This window comes from Pseudorasbora parva, chromosome 17, assembly GCF_024679245.1.
Source record: "Pseudorasbora parva isolate DD20220531a chromosome 17, ASM2467924v1, whole genome shotgun sequence".
In the NCBI taxonomy this organism is placed as follows: domain Eukaryota; kingdom Metazoa; phylum Chordata; class Actinopteri; order Cypriniformes; family Gobionidae; genus Pseudorasbora; species Pseudorasbora parva.
The window spans coordinates 37,569,456-37,588,752 of record NC_090188.1 but is presented as its reverse complement, the minus strand read 5'-3'; the positions used below and the strand labels follow the sequence as shown (position 1 = coordinate 37,588,752).

The 19,297-nt window shown below is 39.4% G+C and overlaps 1 protein-coding gene across 1 annotated transcript; it reads right to left on the bottom strand.

Annotated features, from left to right (window-relative positions):
* Nucleotides 1–99: 99 nt before the first annotated feature.
* ppm1g (protein phosphatase, Mg2+/Mn2+ dependent, 1G) lies at nt 100–15,562 on the bottom strand. Its single transcript, XM_067422610.1, has 10 exons — nt 15,033–15,562; nt 14,718–14,787; nt 11,502–11,587; nt 11,104–11,227; nt 8,683–9,122; nt 8,320–8,448; nt 7,695–7,929; nt 6,946–7,075; nt 6,435–6,531; nt 100–1,140 (listed from the first exon to the last, which is right to left on the bottom strand). The coding sequence occupies exons 1-10, from the start codon at nt 15,141–15,143 to the stop codon at nt 952–954; spliced, it is 1,611 nt and encodes a 536-aa protein (XP_067278711.1). The 5' UTR covers nt 15,144–15,562; the 3' UTR covers nt 100–951.
* Between the last annotated feature and the right edge of the window lie 3,735 nt (nt 15,563–19,297).

Sequence of the window (19,297 nt, the reverse complement as noted above, 5' to 3'; positions counted from 1 at the left end):
GCCAGATTAGAAAGAACTGTACAGATATAGGTCAATTCAAAAAACAAAATGTCCTCGCTGCTTAAGCCCCAATTCCCCACAAGAAAAACAGCATTGCAGTACTTGTCTCCACTTGTTTATTGATAAAGAAAAGGCTGTAGTTCTGAGCAATGACTTATCGTTTCCCTGTACAACCCACAAAGATGTTCTGAAAAAGTACCAAAATATATATTCCAAAATACGTTGTATATAAACCTTAAATGAATGAAATGGATGCTTCCTGTGAATGAGAAAGAAAACTAGCTTTGCGGTGAGGACTTCCACTCTAAATGCAGTTTGCTGAATTCTTTCACATTGATCCCAATGTCAGCCTTCAGTCCGCACGATTCAAAGGAAAGAAGCACATTTATTAGACATTCGGATCAATGTTCTGCGCAAGCATGAAACAAGGGAGAAAGGAATGTCAATCATCATCATTTCTACAGGATTATTTCATCCCTCATCTGGATGATGGCTTTATCAGGAAAAAAAAATAGACCAGCATCTATCAAGTTATTTTAAAAAAATGTATTTGATCAATTACATAAACCTACTGGTGTCCAGAGAAAAGGTCACAATTACTGACACAATGAACCACTATTAAAAAAAAACAAAAAAATCAAGTTGAAGTTACTGGAAAAACACTATGTACATAAACAAGGCTATGATGGACGAGAAATACATCAGGAGCACAGACTTGTGTCTTCATTCTGCTCTTCATTCCATTAGCAATTATAGACGGGCCTGTTAAATAAAACAGAACAACAAAAGAACAAACGGTCTGGCTTAACAGTTCTAGTTGCTTGCGTCTTTGAATAGTTTAAAACTTAAACGCTCTTTCTCAGGGAGCTATTCTTAAAATTTTTCCAAGTGGTCTGAATTCAAAAGGGGAAGGTGTCCTCAAAGCAATCAGCACATTCAACGACAGCTCTTCTATTCAGTTTTGGATTTTTTGCTGTCGTTGCCATTTTCCTCTGCCGTGGTTTCCTCCGGCTTTCGCTTCTTGGTGCTCTCAGCTACGTTGCTCCCGAGGTGCGGGGAGAAGGTGATGATTATACAGGTCATGTTGTCACATCCTGTGCCGTCCCCTGAGGTGTCTGGTGCTAAGCAGTGGTCGAGCAGCTAGACGGCAAAAAAAAAGACGCTTTTTAGTACATGGTTCCAGAAATCACTACAAGACAAAAAGGCCAAGAACAATTACATTAGCCATTCAATTGTATAAAAAACATAATTTGTTCCCTTTTTCACTAAATGGCCATGTTGTAATAATTTACTCCCTTGTTTTAGTTCAGGGACGCATACAGGTAAAAGGTAGAAAAACTCAGCACATTAGAGAAAACGTTCTCTGGGGCCGGGCAATTTTATTTATTTATTTATTTATTTATTTATATAATATATATATATATATATATATATATATATATATATATATATATATATTTTTTTTTTTTTAAATAAATAAATATATTTACTTTTTATGCTCATTTCTAGTCGCTATGAAGTATCTTTGCATCTGCCTGAAAACTAATTCTAACTGGAAAGAGGTAAAAAGTCTGTGTTTAATATAGGGCAAAACAACCCTTTAAAAAACACAAGGATTTTGTCTTGCTATTAAAACACTGAAATATTTAACAATAAGAAAATATATCAGAATATAAATTTGCAGAACTGATTTTATTTGCCCCTACATGTCATGCGTCGTTGTAGAAATGCAAATAATAGGAACAGTCTACAAAGATAAACATGAAGTCGCTTAACATGCTTTAAGGCCCGGCTTCAAAGACAGGGCTTAGCCTAAGCTTAAAGGGATAGTTCACTTTGACATTAAAGAGCATATAGCAGGTTAAGATTTTTTTGAGATAAACATATAACCTTGCATGAAAATGCCATATGAAAAGGTAATGCAGGATTTAAAATGTTTTTAAAAGACATGAGCACAAATTTAGCAGATAAAGTGGCCGTTTCGTTGGCTGTTTGTAAAACCGCTGTTTTTTTCAACATCGCGTCATATTACGTCACGACAGGGAGTCGTCTGCCAAGCTCTGCATTGGCCCAGTGCAGAATAGGTTGGTATTCTGTAGTAATCAGTGTATTTTCGGTAGTTTTTCTATTTAAATTTATCATTGTCATGGAAAATGATAGTGTCAAGCCTGTCAAGACATTGAGTCCACAGGTTTCCTAAAAAAAAAAGTTAGAAAAGCTGCATTGTGGCGTTTTGTGCAGGTGAAGAGACGGTACTTCACTTCTGCATCTGCTTTGACACACACGGTGGTGTGTGTGTGTGTGTGTTCACTTTACACCGCGGATTATCAGCGATATGATGAAGTTTAACATTGCAATACTCATGTAGTTAAAGGATATTAAATGATTAAATACCCACACGCAATGCTTCTTGGCTATTGTTTTTACATTAATCAATTTCAACATTGATTAATACAAAGTATGTAGGCTACATAAACACAAGTCAGGAATTATGTGCTGATAATGTATATTTTATTCAAGCGTATATACATCGTTCACTCAAATACATACTCAAAACGTCATACATCCTCACACTATAGACGGTGAATCGGCACAAAATAAACCCATAACACAGAATGAGTGAATAAAGGATCACAATAACACGTTATACTGTCTGTGGCTCGGCCGCAGCGGAGTGTGACGGCCGGTCGAGGATCCGTCAGACAATCAGCTCGGAGAAACTCGCGTGAACTGAACACCGTAACTGAGGCGATCCAGGCGAACACACACACGAGCGTTCGCGTTAAACAGAGACTGGAGACTCAAACCAGAGACTCAGTGTTGCTGTTAGCTTTAGATAGAAAACATAATACTCATAGATCTAGCCTGTGACATTGTTGTGCATGATTTGGCAATAGGGGACAGCCATGCTGGTGAAAATCAAGCTGACTCCCGATTTTTTTGATTTTGTATGTTTAAAAAATATTGTGAGAGGGAGGTGTGAGAAACGTGCTCACGTCATGTTTTTCCCATAGACAGTAAAAGAAATGGACAGAGCGACCCCATTGACGTCTACGGCGAAATAATAAAGTCAACCTAGGGGCACTCCCTTCCTGATGGCTGAGCGAACTGCGCAGGCTCAGACTGAGCTTGACGACGTAGATGTGACGTGAGCCTCCTGTCTGACAGCTGTAGGTCTTCTAGTAGTTGTGGAAAGTGAAATGTGAATCGCGTTGTTTAAATATTTTCTCCCGTTGCTTTTGGCTCACTATGGGCTTCTCCCCATTCTTCTCCCTTGACTTTATCAGACTTTATGTCTCCACGTCCCCCCGACTGTCTTATAGACAGTAAAAGATTGCCTGCGAGCGTCTCCTCAGGTCTATACGGTAATTTCTCAACTGTGCGACAGAGTCGCGTTGGTTATGACGCAATCGTTAGCCTATTTTTACAAAAACAGCTTCTACAGGGCGATAGTGTAAGATACAAGGTAACGGAGCCTTTTATGCATTATCGTGTTTCTTTAGAAATAAACAATGGACAAATGGAGTCTTTAAACGGCTCAGATGTAAAGTTATTCACTGTCAAAGTGACTCAAAAATGAATGGGAGTCAATGGGATGCTAACAGCAGGTGATGGCTTGGTTAGCAATGGCCGCCCCTAGGGGTGGAACGCTTTCCGAGCGCTGGATTACCCCCTTGGTTTTTCCTCACATGCTGCGAGCATCCACAATGTCCACGCGAGGGAAAAACATCGTCTGCGAGCTCATATGTCAGCAAAAACAGCACCGGGTAACGTTAAGCCCCGCGCCCGACTTTAACGTCTAATGTGGACGGCGAGGGTGACTTAAGCCAGATGGTCTGAACTTATTATTAGTTTCTGTTATTGGTATCAATACTCCTAGATGACCAATAGCAGCTTTGCCATTGCCTGCTACATAATTATCTGCAAAGTATTGTAATCTGAGCACAGTGTTAGCGTATAATGTTATGAGCCAACTCTCTCACCTGCTCTGTTTTCCACTGTTTCTCCTCACACAACAACTCAAAGCCTCTCTTCTGATCGTTGGTTCTGTCTAATCCTGGCCTGTCCCTTATTGTGTGTCATAATCGCATGGCTGTGGTCTGCCATATGAGTATTAATAAACATTTATAATTTCCTCAGGGTTCGAACTGCCATTGCGATCCATTGTTTTCCTATTGTTGAAAGTCACCGCACTCCCTCTCGTTATGTCACTTCCGGTTTGCGCATTTTTAGATGTAGAAGTAAAATTCTCACAAAAACGACTCAAAAAGCCTTATTAGCGTATTTACAAGTATATTTTAAAGAAATTCTAGGTCCTACATTATTTTTCTTTACACTGACTCACTGGAGTCTCTAACCTGCAATATGCTCTTTATATTTTAGCTGTTGTTTTAGCTTACCTCATGGGCATCGGAGATGTAGGAGAATTTGTTTCCCTGTATTTGTATTTGGTACTGATCCGAGGGCGTGCGTGCGTGTTTCCTGTTGTGACATTCGTGCGTGAAAACAATGAGAGACGTACACGCGTGAGAGATCCACTTCCGGCGCTTTCCGCGCTTGCGCAGACTAAAGCCAGAACGCGCGAATGTCACAACAGGAAACACGCAGGCGCGCCCTCGGATCAGTCGGACGAAGTGGTGTACAAGAGGTAAAAATGATATAAATACTGTTGGTTTTCTCACACAAACCGCTCGTTTCGTGTCTTAGGCCATCAGTGTGTACTTACGATGGGGGATTGTTTCATTTGGACTTCTCGGTGTATGCTCTTTGAGGTGGTGACCATAGACCTGCATTATGTGAGGCACAGACAAGAACGGTTTGACCTAAAATGATCAAAATTGAAACTACTGGGGAAACAAATACTCCTACATCTCGGATGCCCATGAGGTAAGCTAAAACATATCAAAATTTAATGTCAAAGTGAACTTTCCTTTTAAGCCTTGACTGTGAAACCGGGGGCCAACATAGTAAATATACTTTTTAAAATTTGTATTACCATGTAACGTGACTTCATAAAACGAAAACCTCAGATTTATGTGAATCTCGTAGTTGACCTACTCTGATCTCAAAAAGGTGATTTCTCACTGAAATGTGGACTCTGCATCTATGTAGTTAAATCGAAACAATGGAACAAATTAGTTCAACATGGCCATGAAAGAATTAAGGAAAGAATTCTTAACCCTTTTCCTGCCTTTTTTGTTATAAAGTTGGCAACCACTTTTTGATCATTTACAAAAACGTCATGGTTTCTACATCTTCACCTGTGTTTTGATCAGGAGATTCTGTAATCTTTCAGAAGATGTGTAATAGCTCCACCTACTGTATAACAGTGAAAACACAAAGCCATACATTTCCAATGGCAGGGAATGAATGCATACACACACATACACCGTTTTTGTTTGTTTTTTTATGCACAGGGCTCCATGATGCTGAAAGAAGAAAAAACCTTAGCCTAATTTGGATAGTCAGAGAAAATGAATAACACACAGAGCCAGGGACATGGTTAGGCCTGCTGTGGTAATCGGTTACTCGATACTCCAGACTAATATTTCTGAGAGTTGACAAATTACAAAATCGACGCCCCTGCATCAATTTGGTACCTGATTTGGCAGCGCTAGGCTGTTTTAATCAAAGCCCATTTAAAATCACAAAATGACAATGGTTTTGCTTTAATAAGTGCAGTAACTAATAATATTAAATGTTTATTCCTTGGAAATGCACATTTGACAGTAAAGCACTAAGCTTGAGTTAAGATGCAGATCAAATTAACTTTAACAATATGTAAAACATTTTTTAAATAAACAAAAAGTATTAGAGAAATCATCTTACAGGTTTGAAGCAACATGAGGATGAGTAAAGGACAAAATTATAATTTTTGGGTAAACTATCCCTTTAAGCACTTTATGTGCTTGAATTTCACTCAAAAGGTTGTGCTTACCCTGAAATGAATGTAAAAACGTGGTATTTCTGCCAAATGCCATGGTTACAGTTAGCATTAATACATTAAGTCTATGATGAATGTTGTTGATTTGTGAACTGAAAATCTGACTATAACTTATTTGTTCAATGTTTGGTACATTTCTCCTGGTGTCCATGTCAATGCTGTTTGATCTGATATCTATGATTTATAACAGAATTGTGTGCTGAAATTGAATGCTTTCTCACTGGGTCCGAGCTGATAATCTGCCCATAAAGCACAGCTCAAAAGAGCAGCATGGTTTTGTTTCACTTTCGTTTAGTTTGCCATTTGAGGTTTCTTATATTCAACAGAAATGGCAGCTCTAATCAGTTAAGCAACTTGGTGGCCTCTAACAAAATGCATTCGCGCTGGAAAGAAAAAAGGATGCAAAATGCGACCATTTGGTCACGGTTATCTCCTTTCTAAAATTCAGCTATGGGCACATCCCTAGTCACACATTTTCCCAAGGACTAACCTCTTCAATAATAGCAGATAGGGGTCTTTTTTTATCAGCGTCAGTTTTCAGTCTCTCATTTACAAAGTCGACCACTTCCTGACTGCTCATCACATTCCTTTAAACACAAAAACACAAATATTTCATACAGTCAATTTTCATTCAGTCATTGGCTATTCATTATAGCATTTCGCATGGAAGCGTTGCAATGAGATGTTATAGAACTACCATGAGATTAAGTGACTAAGATAAGACCACTACTTTAAACCTAGATGTTATGCACAATGGTATCAGAGCACCTGAATAAACATTAGAAATCAAGCTTTTTCTGTGATATTTTTTGTATTATAATATTTTTGTAATTAAGTTATTTCAACCAAATCCGCTACTATAGCCGATTACATGAAAGGATTGATCGAAGAAATAAAAGCATGTGGTTAAAACTAAATCAACAATTTTTTTTTTTTTTTTTTTTTTTTAAATCACCAAGCCCTAAAATAAAAATCATGTTATTTTTTGGTATTTTTCTTACCAGATGCCATCACAGGCAATAACCATAAAATCATGGTCTTCATTGAGCGTCAGCACTTTGACATCAGGCAGAGCAGAGATCATCTGTTCCTCTGGGGGAAGAGCCTTGTTCCTTTTATAAAAGTGATCACCTGCAAGAAAACACAACCATTTAGAGCGATGCAGAAAACAACAGTTCTCAAACAAAGGAAATGCGCCAAAAACATTTCCAAAAAAAAAACAAAAACATTAAAGGACAACTCTGGTGAAAAATGAACCTAGAGGTAATTAACAGATGGTTACCAAGTAGATCGTTCTCTGGGATGCGTTTTCATGAAAATCCGATGTAACAAATTTTATCTCTAAAAACAGATTAGCTTATAACGCAAGTGTATGGGGCATATAAAAAGTCAAATTAAATTCACACTAACACGGCAGCATAATGAGAGTCCCTACATGCAAACCGAAGCATTGAGAACTTTGTAAGAGTACAAACAGTTTAATAAGAAGATACTTTATAAAGACAGTACGTTACACGTTTACAGACAGCAGTCTCGACGAGTCAAGCCACGAACACTGCAATTAAGTTTGTGGAATGATCTAATTACATGGAAATGCATAAACTATATCTGTTTATTAAAATATGTGATTGACTAACTACAAGGGAAGAACTACAAGAGATTCCAAGTCACAGTTCATCACTTAGCACAGCGTTCGTGGCTCGACTCGGTTGATTTTTCACCGGAGTTGTCCTTTAAAGCCAGTAGGTACCGATAGCTCTGGAGAGGTTCAGGCCTCCGTTGACACGGCCGTCCATCGTCACCTTCCCGCCAGCATTCTTTATTCTGGTCAGCTCGAGCTCGTCCTCTGGTTTGTGGTCATAGGACATGTCCACCGCCTTTCCCTTTTCAGACACCACACACCTGGAGTCTCCAGCGTTGGCCACAATGAGCTGCTTCCCACGAATGAGAGCTACTACAGCCGTGGTGCCACTGTCTGAACCTGGCTGCAGAACGGGAGAAAACTATTTAATAAACTATGCACATAAGCATACGTCATGAGCTCATGTGATCCACTCCTTACACAGCTTTAAGTTTTCAAAGCATTCACATGAGAAACAATTACTTGAATAAATAATGCTTGTTTTAATTCTATAATTTTTAGAAAAACAATAAAGATTGATACAGCTGATGGTGATCCGACCTCGAATTTCACTAAAATATAAAAATTCAGTTTCCACAAAAAAGTTTCAGAGGAAAACAAATTACATAGATGCATTATTTGACCCATTCAGGTTAAAAATATATATATATTATTTTTTTTAATTCAGATAAATGCTTAATCATCAACAAAACACTACAATTCCCACATCCCAGAGGTCATGTGACATGCTAACCTCCTCTTTTCCATCCATGCCTGGCAAGCACATTTCCTCCTCTTCATCTGTATCCTCTTCCTCCCCCTCTTCGGTGTCATCCTCTTCATCGTTCTCACTGCTGTTCTCACCATCCTCCTCACTGCAGTCCTGTTGATCACAACGGATAAAGGACAACTTTTGTCAATTCCAAAATGTACAACTACAAATTCCATTGGTTTTCTGTAAAGTTTAAAACAATGTGTATTATGAAAAGCGCTAAAGAGATTAACTTGACCATTCCAAACAAAACCTTCCACTTTTGGTAACAGGTCATTGTACTGTGATTGAACCTGCAGTGTATATTAGCAAAATGTGCTAGTCCTGCTAAATGTGTCCACTCACCTCCTCCTCGCTCCCTTCCTCTTCTCCCTCCTCTGACTCTTCACTGTCCTCGAAAAACTTGGACTTGGCACTTCCAGGAGCAGGAGCAGCAGAGGAGGAGCAGGAAGGACCAGCATCCCCAGATTTCTCAGCGGGTCCAGCCGAAGCAGAGCCACTGGAAGCCGCTGCTCTTCTGCAAGCCCTAATCTTAGAGCCTTCAGCAGCATCTCCAGCAGCAGACGCCTTCTCCTTCCCATTGCTGTCGGCCGCAGAAGCCCCACATTCTGTCTCACCGTTGATTGCCTTCTCAGCATGAGACTTTTCTCCATCCCCAGACTCTTTAGAGGCATCTGGACACGGCTTTTTGGCATTTTTGTTTTGGTTCTGTCCGAAGCGGCTAAGCAGCTCCTCGATTGTCATGGTGGCCTCTTCATGCAGCAGAGCTGCTTCTTCATTATCAACTGACAAGAAAGAGGAGCATGGATATCAGTTTATTTTGTTAACTTGTAGTTGAACTGTGCATGGATTTTACAACTCAGAGGCACGATCATTCGAATACACTCCCGATTTTCTACTGATACAAAGCCATATGCTAAATCACTGAAGCAACCCTTAACAAGTGTTCTCGTTATGTAATATGACAGTCCCAATCATAGTCATGAACTGCTGTTTGAGCTGCGCTCGCTGAATTAACACCGGTAAACCATACTTAAAGACAGGCATAGCTTGAAATGTCTTTAAATGAATTCGAAATAGACCCCATTGACATGCATTATACGAGCAACGGTTGGAGGTAAAAATCTTCATTTGTGTTCTACTGAGGAAGCAAACACACCTACATATAGGATGCCCTGGGGGTAAGCAGATAAATATCACATTTTCATCTTTGGGTGAACTATCCCTTAAATGTTTCTTTTGTGTTTGTTTAGTAAATGGTAGTAAGTGGTGCTTTTACAGTAATGACGACACAGGAGAAGGGAAGAAAATGTGTTTCTCATCTCACTTCTATACTTTGATTTTTTTTTAACTCGTGTTTTTTCCCCCAAAGCATCAATAAAAATGTTTTGCAAATATTCTAAAGACAACAAGTGTCCATTTCTGCAAAAGGAGAGCCAAAGTGAGAATAACTCTGCTACCATTTTAAAAGTGGAATCGGGTGTGGTTTACAGATGTGCAACTAAATTCGGAAATCTGCGTTCATGTCAAAGCAATCCAAATTCTAACATCAAATTAACCATTTTAATTTGCAAAAGTGCTAGTCTGAAAGCACCATTAAACTTTGCAAAGCATCATTATGAGATGCTTCATTCAAAAACAACATTAACATTAATAATAAATAAAAACAATAAGATGCTATACTTCAAAGAAAAAGTCTTTCATTCATATGACCTACAGAGTCATTCCATAAACAGGAAACCAAAATACTTCTAAAAGACAGACTGAAAAAAAAGAGAGACCAAAAAAGACATGACAGGCACATTTAAACCTTGTGTTCAGAAGTGTTTTAGTCTGGATCACAAGTAGATGAGGGAGACAGATTCCCGTTTACAATCAGTTTTCTGATTTCTTTGAGGGGAGGCTCTATAGGCAGGTGAATGTTTAGTTTTTTTTGTAGATTTTTCGATCTAATGAACAAAATAAGGTCAGGCAATTTACTTATGTGCAAGACCAGAGTCGATGGAAAAACAGCAGCAGCTTTAGTTTCGGTAGAGCCACAAGACCAACCGAACGTTGTGAGTGTGTGTTAGAAATCAGGAATGGTCTTTGAAACAAACTTGGGTCTTCATACGACAAAGTTTAAATCCCGTCTTGCTAATGCGCTTCCCATAATGTTAACACATTTGGCCAGTAGGCGGAGAGTTGCCAGAGAGTAGACAGACTTTTGCAGCTGTTTGACCTAGGGATGGGATGATTACCGCTTTCACAATAAAATAAACCGACAGTTAGTATTATCATTTAAAATGTAATTATTAAAACAGTTTGACAGACACGATTTAAGAAACTTGCAGTTAGTCCTGTCCAGCTAGCATTCGTCTGGCGCAGGCCCAGTGTTGTTCTTTTCAATGAGAAGAAATGGCAAAAGGCAGTGACTGGAGTTGGGAGATTTTTCAGCCTACCAAAAGGACCAAACCTGAAGGAAACTTAAAATCGAGGGTAGTCACCACTTCTGCAGAACATGAAAAAATAAAGTCGCAGCAAAAGGGGAAACACTTCAAATCCGCCGAGTTGTCTTCGTGACCATCACCAACTGTTGTATAGCGAACACAAGGCAAACTCACTTCAACCACATGAGCGTTTACACTGCAAAAGCAATCCTGTCAAATGCGTTTCTGACGGCCTTTGGAAGTGGGTGAAAGTGGACAAGCTCAAAACTTTAGATCTAAAACGTATCATCAAGGTGTAAACGGGGCAAATATGCGATACATACAACCCAACACTAACCGTCATCTTCATCGGCTACTTTTTCTGTTTCTTCCTGAGGACGTCCAGCTATCTTAACAAGTTCCTTGATGACTTCCTCTGTGGTGATTTGGCCATCGATAGCCAGGAACGCATCTTCCAGAGCCTGCGAATACAAAGGCAACCAAGACAAACATAATGATGAGGTCAGTGATAACACCCATTTTCACACCAGATAATTAGAGCAGGAAAGTCATATTGAGAGACTATAATGGCAACAGAATGAAGCCATTTAACAAGCCTTCACATTTACTGGCCTGGAACATCTGAACTCTGCATAAAAAAATATTTTATTAGCAACCACAAAGTTGTGGGCATATGCAAGTTAAAGGATCACACCAGATGCAAACTGATAAACAACTGTAAAAGAGAAGCGTTACCTTTTGCAGCTTGCCATCCTTGTATGTCTTCTGCTCTTTAATAATGTCAGGTAAGTACTTGGAGCAATACAAAGCAACCTCTTCCCCTGGAGAAACAGTAATAGATTCTCATTGATCAATATTATCAAATGGATATTTCATCCAAGAATATCATTTAAAATGTTTGCCTCTTTCAGGAAGAGTTCACAAAAAAAAAAACTTTATGCAGCTCTTTCACATTTCACCCTTTCATGCAGTGTGTAATATAGCTGTCTGTGAATGTAAACATTGTTCAAAGTCAAAAGTACATGATAAATAAACGCATTGTCTCCCAAAAGAAAGAATCAACTCTGAACCGTCGAAACGAGTCATTTGCATAATGCCCGCCTGAGACTGTGCAAGTCTCCGGCTAATGTTATAACGGTCTTACTGAAACACTTCTGCTCATCATCTGTGGGCCGCTATTCCCTAACACTGTCTTTTCATGCAGATCGTCACTGTCAGATTGTCGTTCTTACTATCAGTAAAGATAAAGGATGGAGAAAGATTTATTTGGCAGTGGCACACTTTAATGTTACATCAGTTATACAAGTTAGTGCTCAGCTAACATTTGTGCCTTTATTGATACAGTTCCCATATGTGCACAGCCATATATTAGAAATCTACACACAGGTTTCCTGATGCACATACTCTTGTTAATGCTGATAGTGAATATCAATAGTTGCAGCATCCCATAATTTACCTCAAAATGAGTTAGCACATCACTAAGAAGCGTCGTGCTCAAGATCCAATGTTTCATAAACGGACGCTGGGATTGACATGGTAAAAAAAAAAAAACAATCGATGCTATCATTACGGTCTTTAAAGTGTGCACAATCCCAGAGCTGTAGGAAGCCTACGGACGGAGCTTATGGTGAGGAGCGTTTAGCTTCTGAAACGCGCTGTAAGTGGTGGACCAATCACAACAGACTGGGCCATCTGACCAATCAGAGCAGCTCACGGAAAGGAGGGATTCAGAGAGACCGATTCATCCATTGAGTCGTTTGAGAATCACTGAACAAAGTGGTGATGTGCAATGTATATGAGAAAAATTCAACTTTTTCTTGATGCATGTTAACCCGTTGTAGGAAACGTTAAAATAACATTACAGTCACACTTTAATTTTAAAGGAATTGTTCACCCAAAACTGTCACTTCCTCAGCCTAATGTCATTGCAAACCTGCATGACTTTCTACGGTGGAACCGTAGAAAACAGCGCTCACATGCACCAAGCTATAATGTTGACAAGAGAGGAAAATACATTTTTCTGAAGGATAAACTTTTTATTTCGTAAGAAGTTATGAAGATAATGTTGGCATAATGACACTGTCCTAAACCTACCTTCAACTGCGCCTGACATTAGAATTAATTTTTTTCTGAGATGATTACACTTTACAACAAATAAATATATTTTATAAAACCGTATAAGTCCCATAGACAGTAAGATAAGTCCTGGTGGCCGTTGAGAGTTGCTATGGCATCTGTAAACACATTCCAGCTGCTGGAGAGGACCGCGTCGACATCTGATGCAGTAGACAAACTGAAAGCTTTATATTCGAATACATTGCTTGATATTTGATATCCGTTCAAATTAGTTTTTTTTTCCAAAAATGACAGCCCTAGTTTTTCGTCTTTGCTATTGGTTGATTCCCGCTCCCGTCTACTCCCGTTAACCATTTATCCTGTACCGTCCAAATCCCGTGATTAATAGCAAAGATGACTCCCATCCTGCAGGAATCCCACAGGAATCCCGTGACCCGTGGGATTCCCGGAAAAATGTCAGCCTCTAGTGTGAAGTACATCTATGATGGATAAATGTACTTTTTTGAGCCTAAAATGTATATGTCCCGTTTACTGCCATTATTATCAGTGTTCCCACTATTTTCCAGCGATCATTTTCCAGAAGAATTTCAATTGTATTAAAGTGAGAATAAAAGCAAAGGATCTCTAAAGTAATATATTGCTCTCTAAATCTTTAAAAGGCATACAGTTTACATACAGTTTGACTTGACTATAAAATGAGTTTGATGAGCTCTTAATCATACATTGTGACTTATGAAAGTTTTTTTAGGCCACAGAATAAAAAAATAAAAGTAAGTGCAACTTTCTCTTGCTATTCTGACCGAGTTATAAAGTCAGAATTGTGAGATAAACAAAGTCAGCCTTTTCCCCTCAGAACTGGACTTTATATCTCGCAATTCTAAGTTTCTCGCAATTCTAAGAAAAGTAGTAAGAATTGCGATGTATAAACTCACAAAGGCGGAAAAAAAGGCAGAATTCACAATTTTGACTTTATAGCACAGCTTTGAAAAAATTCAGAATTGTGAGAAGCAATTACCATTTTTTATTCAGTGGCAGTAACAGCTTCCATAGTTTATTGTCATGAAAACTATACAAGGTTTTTAATGAGCTCTTAATATCATACATTATGACAAATTTTTCTGTTTATCAGTGTCAAAATCAAAGGAATATCAACTACTCTCAGAACTCCTGAAATGGTTCCTGAACACCGCACTTTCTGCAAACAACGCCAATTGTTTTGGGCCAATGATAAACTTTTTCATCAATTTTCCAGGATGAATGGGAACTCGGTTTATAAAGCTTGGAAACATCGGGATATTTCTTAATATAACTCTGATTGTGATCATCAGAAAGAAGAAAGTCATGTACACCTAGAATGGCTTAAAGGTGAGTAAATCAGGGGTTATTTTCATCTTAAAGTAAACTAATCTTTTAACGCAGTCTCATTTACGACTATAGAAGTTCACCCAACTGAAAGGGTGTGAAAAAGAAATGCAAAACGGGTGACTATTCACAAATCCTCTCCCGTGGCCTCATGGGATAGTAAAGTTTCCATCCTATGCACACTTCAGAATCTCACCAGAAGTATTAGTTCAGATGGGTACTTTTTGCGTACTCTTATGAGAACTTGTGCGTCATACTGTTTTTCAGCCACTGTATAGCAGGAAAGCATGTGACTTCAGATGCAGCCCATCCCTTTAAGTCTTCTTGCACAAAGTGGTCATATATAGACTATTTGTAAGGTGCTTTTTAGAGCTTAAAGGACATTACTACTATGAATATGGCATATGGAACAATACAAGAGACTGGAACGACTATGATGGCTAGTAATTGTATATTTTGAGTAAACTCACTCTTTAAAATCCCTTCCACAAGTTATGCACGTTACTAGCTTACCTCCATGACCATCATAGACCGCAAACATAGCGGTTTCATCATCCAACTCTGGGATGCAGTTGTGCGCGTCCTAGGAAACAAAACAAGCCATTAGAAAGGCGCTGAAGGCGGGAGTCAACCTGATCTTACTGGCGCCAAAATCCGAGCACGTCTCTCGACAGATAACAAAACACACACCACACAACAGCGATCATTTAAAGCGCAAACATCCAGTTGCACCCGGTACGGGCCATTCTCTTATGTCTCATTTCAGAGATCATTAGCAATCCACATAGCAGCAGCAAAGTGAAAGAAACGGTGAAAAGTGTGTTTTACCTCCATAGACACTCGCCAGCCCTGCATGGCCGCATACCCGTAGGTCATGCTCTTATTCCCGCCGTTGCCTATGCTCTTCTCCGTGTTTGGTTGAGACAAGTAAGCCCCCATTATGTTTGTAATGAGGTATAACGTAGAGAAAGAAAAGCTCGGGATATAAAAGAAATTCCGGTTTGCTGGCTCCAAATAATGTAATACGTCTGAGCAAACTAGGTACTTGTCACATTTCAGTGTGCAGCGACCGTTATGAGCGAGTAACCCGGTGTGTTACTCTGCTACTGCTGTTAGCTGACGGGCTGCTAACACTGGTGATGCTGCTGGAGTTTCTAAATGAGCAATCACAGATCAACGAAGAGTCCAGATAAGTCTGTCCAAAACTGACGGAACTCACATTAAACACGAAGGGGGATAAATGTTGATTCGATTTGAGTCTCTTTTAAAACATAGAAAAGCCCCTAACACGTGTGAGTCAACATAATCAACAGTCCACCAGCAAACCCATTTCACAGAGGGCGGACTTTAGGCACACCGGAAGAGGAAGTCTGCGCGTTGTGAGTTCGCGCATGCGCGTGGTTAGTAAAAATCGGTGGCGGGGAATTTTGATTCATTGTAGTGAGTCGAATCTTCTGAATCTTCTGAATCGCTGGCAAAAAAGATTAGTTTAGATTTTTTATTTATTGCAGAGAACGGAAAAATACAGAAAAATAACCATACCTCACATAATATCAACCTCAACAATAATAAAGGAAAACACAGAAAAAAAATAATAATACAAAATAGACAAAAAGATTAAATTAAAAAAAAAGTTGGCCATTATAGCCTATCACATAAAATGATTACATGAATAGATCAAAAGCAGAGCAAATTTAAATATTTTTCTATTTATTTTAAGAAGACAGAGAAGACTTTTTGAAAATTCGCATTTGTGAATGTAAAATTTGCTTAGGAAAATATTTAAATTAATAACAAAACATATATTTTGTTTTATGGGGTCTGAATCAAAATACCCAAATATAATGTTTCTCATATATATTGAAAAACACCAATATTTCATATTATTATATTGAAATATTGAAATACTCATTTAGATTTATTGACTAATTCGTACAGTCACAGGTTACATAATTAAAGCTGCACTATGCAACTTTCCGCCCACTGGAGGGTGCCTATTCAAAACAAATGCGTAGTTTGATGTTGCAAAGTTTGAGCGCAGCATCTTGGGACATGTGGTCTTCACCTCACAGCCGGTGGAAAATAGGTCTCGGGCAGAAATCACGTTCATGCATGCCGTTATTAACGTTACTGTAGTGTGAAGCAGAGCAGGACCGAGTGTTCTGGACCTGAGCACGGCCGCTGGAGCGATTGTTAAACAAATACCCGCCTCGCAAATACTGGGACTTTTATTATGGTGGGACGGGACACAGTCGCCGGACGCCCATACTGATCCGCTTTTCTGGTTATGATTATGAGGTAATGGAGCTCTGTTTATCATATTAGATGTGTGTTTAAAATGATGTTATGACATTACTCCGTGCGTTCAGTTGTTCACACTGCTAAGAGAAAAGCGCTCCTGCCAAATAAAACCCGAAACTCAGGGTAGCGCAGATATGACGCAATTGACAGGCGACTCCCTCAAACGCAATGCTGAAACGTCCCGGTCCTTAGTTAAAATAGCAATTTTCTCACAAGTTACAAATAGTTGGAAACATCTGGGATATTGTAGGTACTCAACTGAACAAAATATATAACACCGGCCTAGTGGTTTTTGGATATTTTACTGCAAAAATACTACATAGTGCACCTTTAAAGGTGCAGTGTGTAGTATTTATGAGGATCTATTGACAGAGACGAGCTGGCCATTGCCATCTTGGCAGCACGTCATTGCGTGTGACAGATGACTGAAAATTAGCAAAGAGGCGGGATGTGGGCGGAGCAGAGGTGATGCAATGACTAACAGACAGCAGATAAATGGCTATTCACCTGTCAATAAAAGTGGCCACGCCCTTAATTATGCAGAACTTTAAGGCTTATATAAGGCCTATATAATGTAAAGTAATGAGTTATAAAAAAAAAGTTAAAGTAACCCCCTCACAGTCGTCATAAAGGGCTAAATTAGCCATATAGACAAACACCACAATTTGTACAGGCTGTAAACTTGTTTTTTTCTGCTGTAAAGTCGGGCATTTATCATGGAGCTCAATGAGATTCTGCTCCCTTCTGGAGCCGGTCCCTAGTGGCCAGTCGATGAATTGCAGTTTAAGTCACTTCCGTATTGGCTACAACCAAGCCTGCAGTATCCCTCTCAGATACTGAAGCTTTTGCGCCTCGATCGCCTCCCAGTGACCGGTCCAAGTATAGCCACCCCCCTTTGTTTTCTAATGGACGCGAGGCAAACTAAACAATAAAATTGCACTTCAAAAATTTTTCCCCAAAGTTAGTTTATGTCATTGAAGGCAGTTATCATCACGATGATTTCATTTCCAGTGTTCGTTTTTAAAATAAGTCTAGTTTTAGTTAGTTATTTGATGCTATAAAAACGGGGGGTGTGACGTCATGATTGACAGCGAGACTGACCCACTGACAGTTGTCACTGAGGCACTAACTGACTTTTTTCAGGATTTTTGGGAGCAGATTGGAGCTTTTACTTTAATTTCTACATTTCCATCACTGTTTATTTTATATCAACATAATTCATTGTTCTGCATCTGTGAGAGTGTGGGCGGGCTTTTGATATCTCGCCTGTACTTCCTGCTCTCTACTGCGCAGACTCGGTCCCAAGATGTCAGTGCCGTGCAGGCCGCCTGAAAGCTTCAAATCTGGCAAGCGGAAACGGACGATGTTGAGTCCTCCATATTTTTTTACGGCCTATGGCTACAACAGAAACAGTGGGCGCTTGGCTCCGAAAGAGAGGGGTGAGTGGTGTGCTATTGCAATTCACAACCTCACCACTAGATGCCACTAAAATTCACACACTGCACACTTAAAGTCACCATGATATCAAAATTGACAAATCTTATTTTAAATGGAATTGCAGTATTTATTATAAATGATTTATTCAGGCACTTCATTATGTTTTAGAATTCATGTGCCCTTGTAATATTTAATGAGAATAACAGCTCATTCTCTTCTCTTCTCTTCTCTTCTCTTCTCTTCTCTTCTCTTCTCTTCTCTTCTCTTCTCTTCTCTTCTCTTCTCTTCTCTTCTCTTCTCTTCTCTTCTCTTCTCTTCTCTTCTCTTCTCTTCTCTTCTCTTCTCTTCTCTTCTCTCTCCTCCTCCGCTGCTTCTCATCCCTTGTGGTATCAGCACTCAACGTATCCTGGGCCACCTGTGTACTCTGAACTGGCGTATATTCTAGAAAACTGTTTTGATCACATGATTAGAAAGATGTTTGAACAATTTTGAGTTGTTAAACGATGACAACGGTGTTGTAGTTGTGTTTAACTTTTGCCACATGTTTGTACCATTTTGCAACACAGTACAAAATGTGTTTGAGTGAGTATGTGTTTAGAGTTTTGCAAAAAGAGTGGATGAGATTTGCAAACAGTGTCTTACCTGAACTTGTTTAAGGTTTTGCCTACAAAGTGACTGATTTGACAAATGGGTTTAGGCCCCTGAGCACTGGGTTCAGAGAATGGGCACTGGGTTGAAACAATATTTTAAATTGTTCTCTGATATCTACATAAAGGGTATGTGACTTATTTAAGGGTTAAAATTGTCCAGATATGGTTTTACAGGCCCATTTACAACCCCAGAAATTGTCCCCAGAATGAAATGGTCTGGTTTTGCCTTATTTGGAAGGGTCATGAATATTAATGTAAAGTTCGGCTCCGATTGGCTGTTTCACTGGCGGCTCATTTCAAAGGACAGAAACACATCTACCATATACTGTCAATCATGGAGAGATTATGCATCCAACCTTATGCTTGATCCTGTTTCTGACGAAGATAAAGATTTTGAGGAACAACCAATTGTTTTGAGATTGGAAATGGATGCTTTTGATTGGTAAGCTTAGTCTTTATTTTCAGTAAGACCTCACAGCCGGTGGAAAAGAATCGGGATAGGACTCGGGCAGAAATCATGTTCATGGATGCGGTTATCAACGTTACTGTAGTATGAAGAAGAGCAGGACCGAATGTTGAGGAGCTGAGCACGGCCGCTGGAGCGATTGTTACAAACACGCCTCGCGAACAACGGGACTTTTATTATGACGGTACGGGACGGGATACAGTCGCCGGGCACGCACACTATTTCCGCTTTTCAAGCAT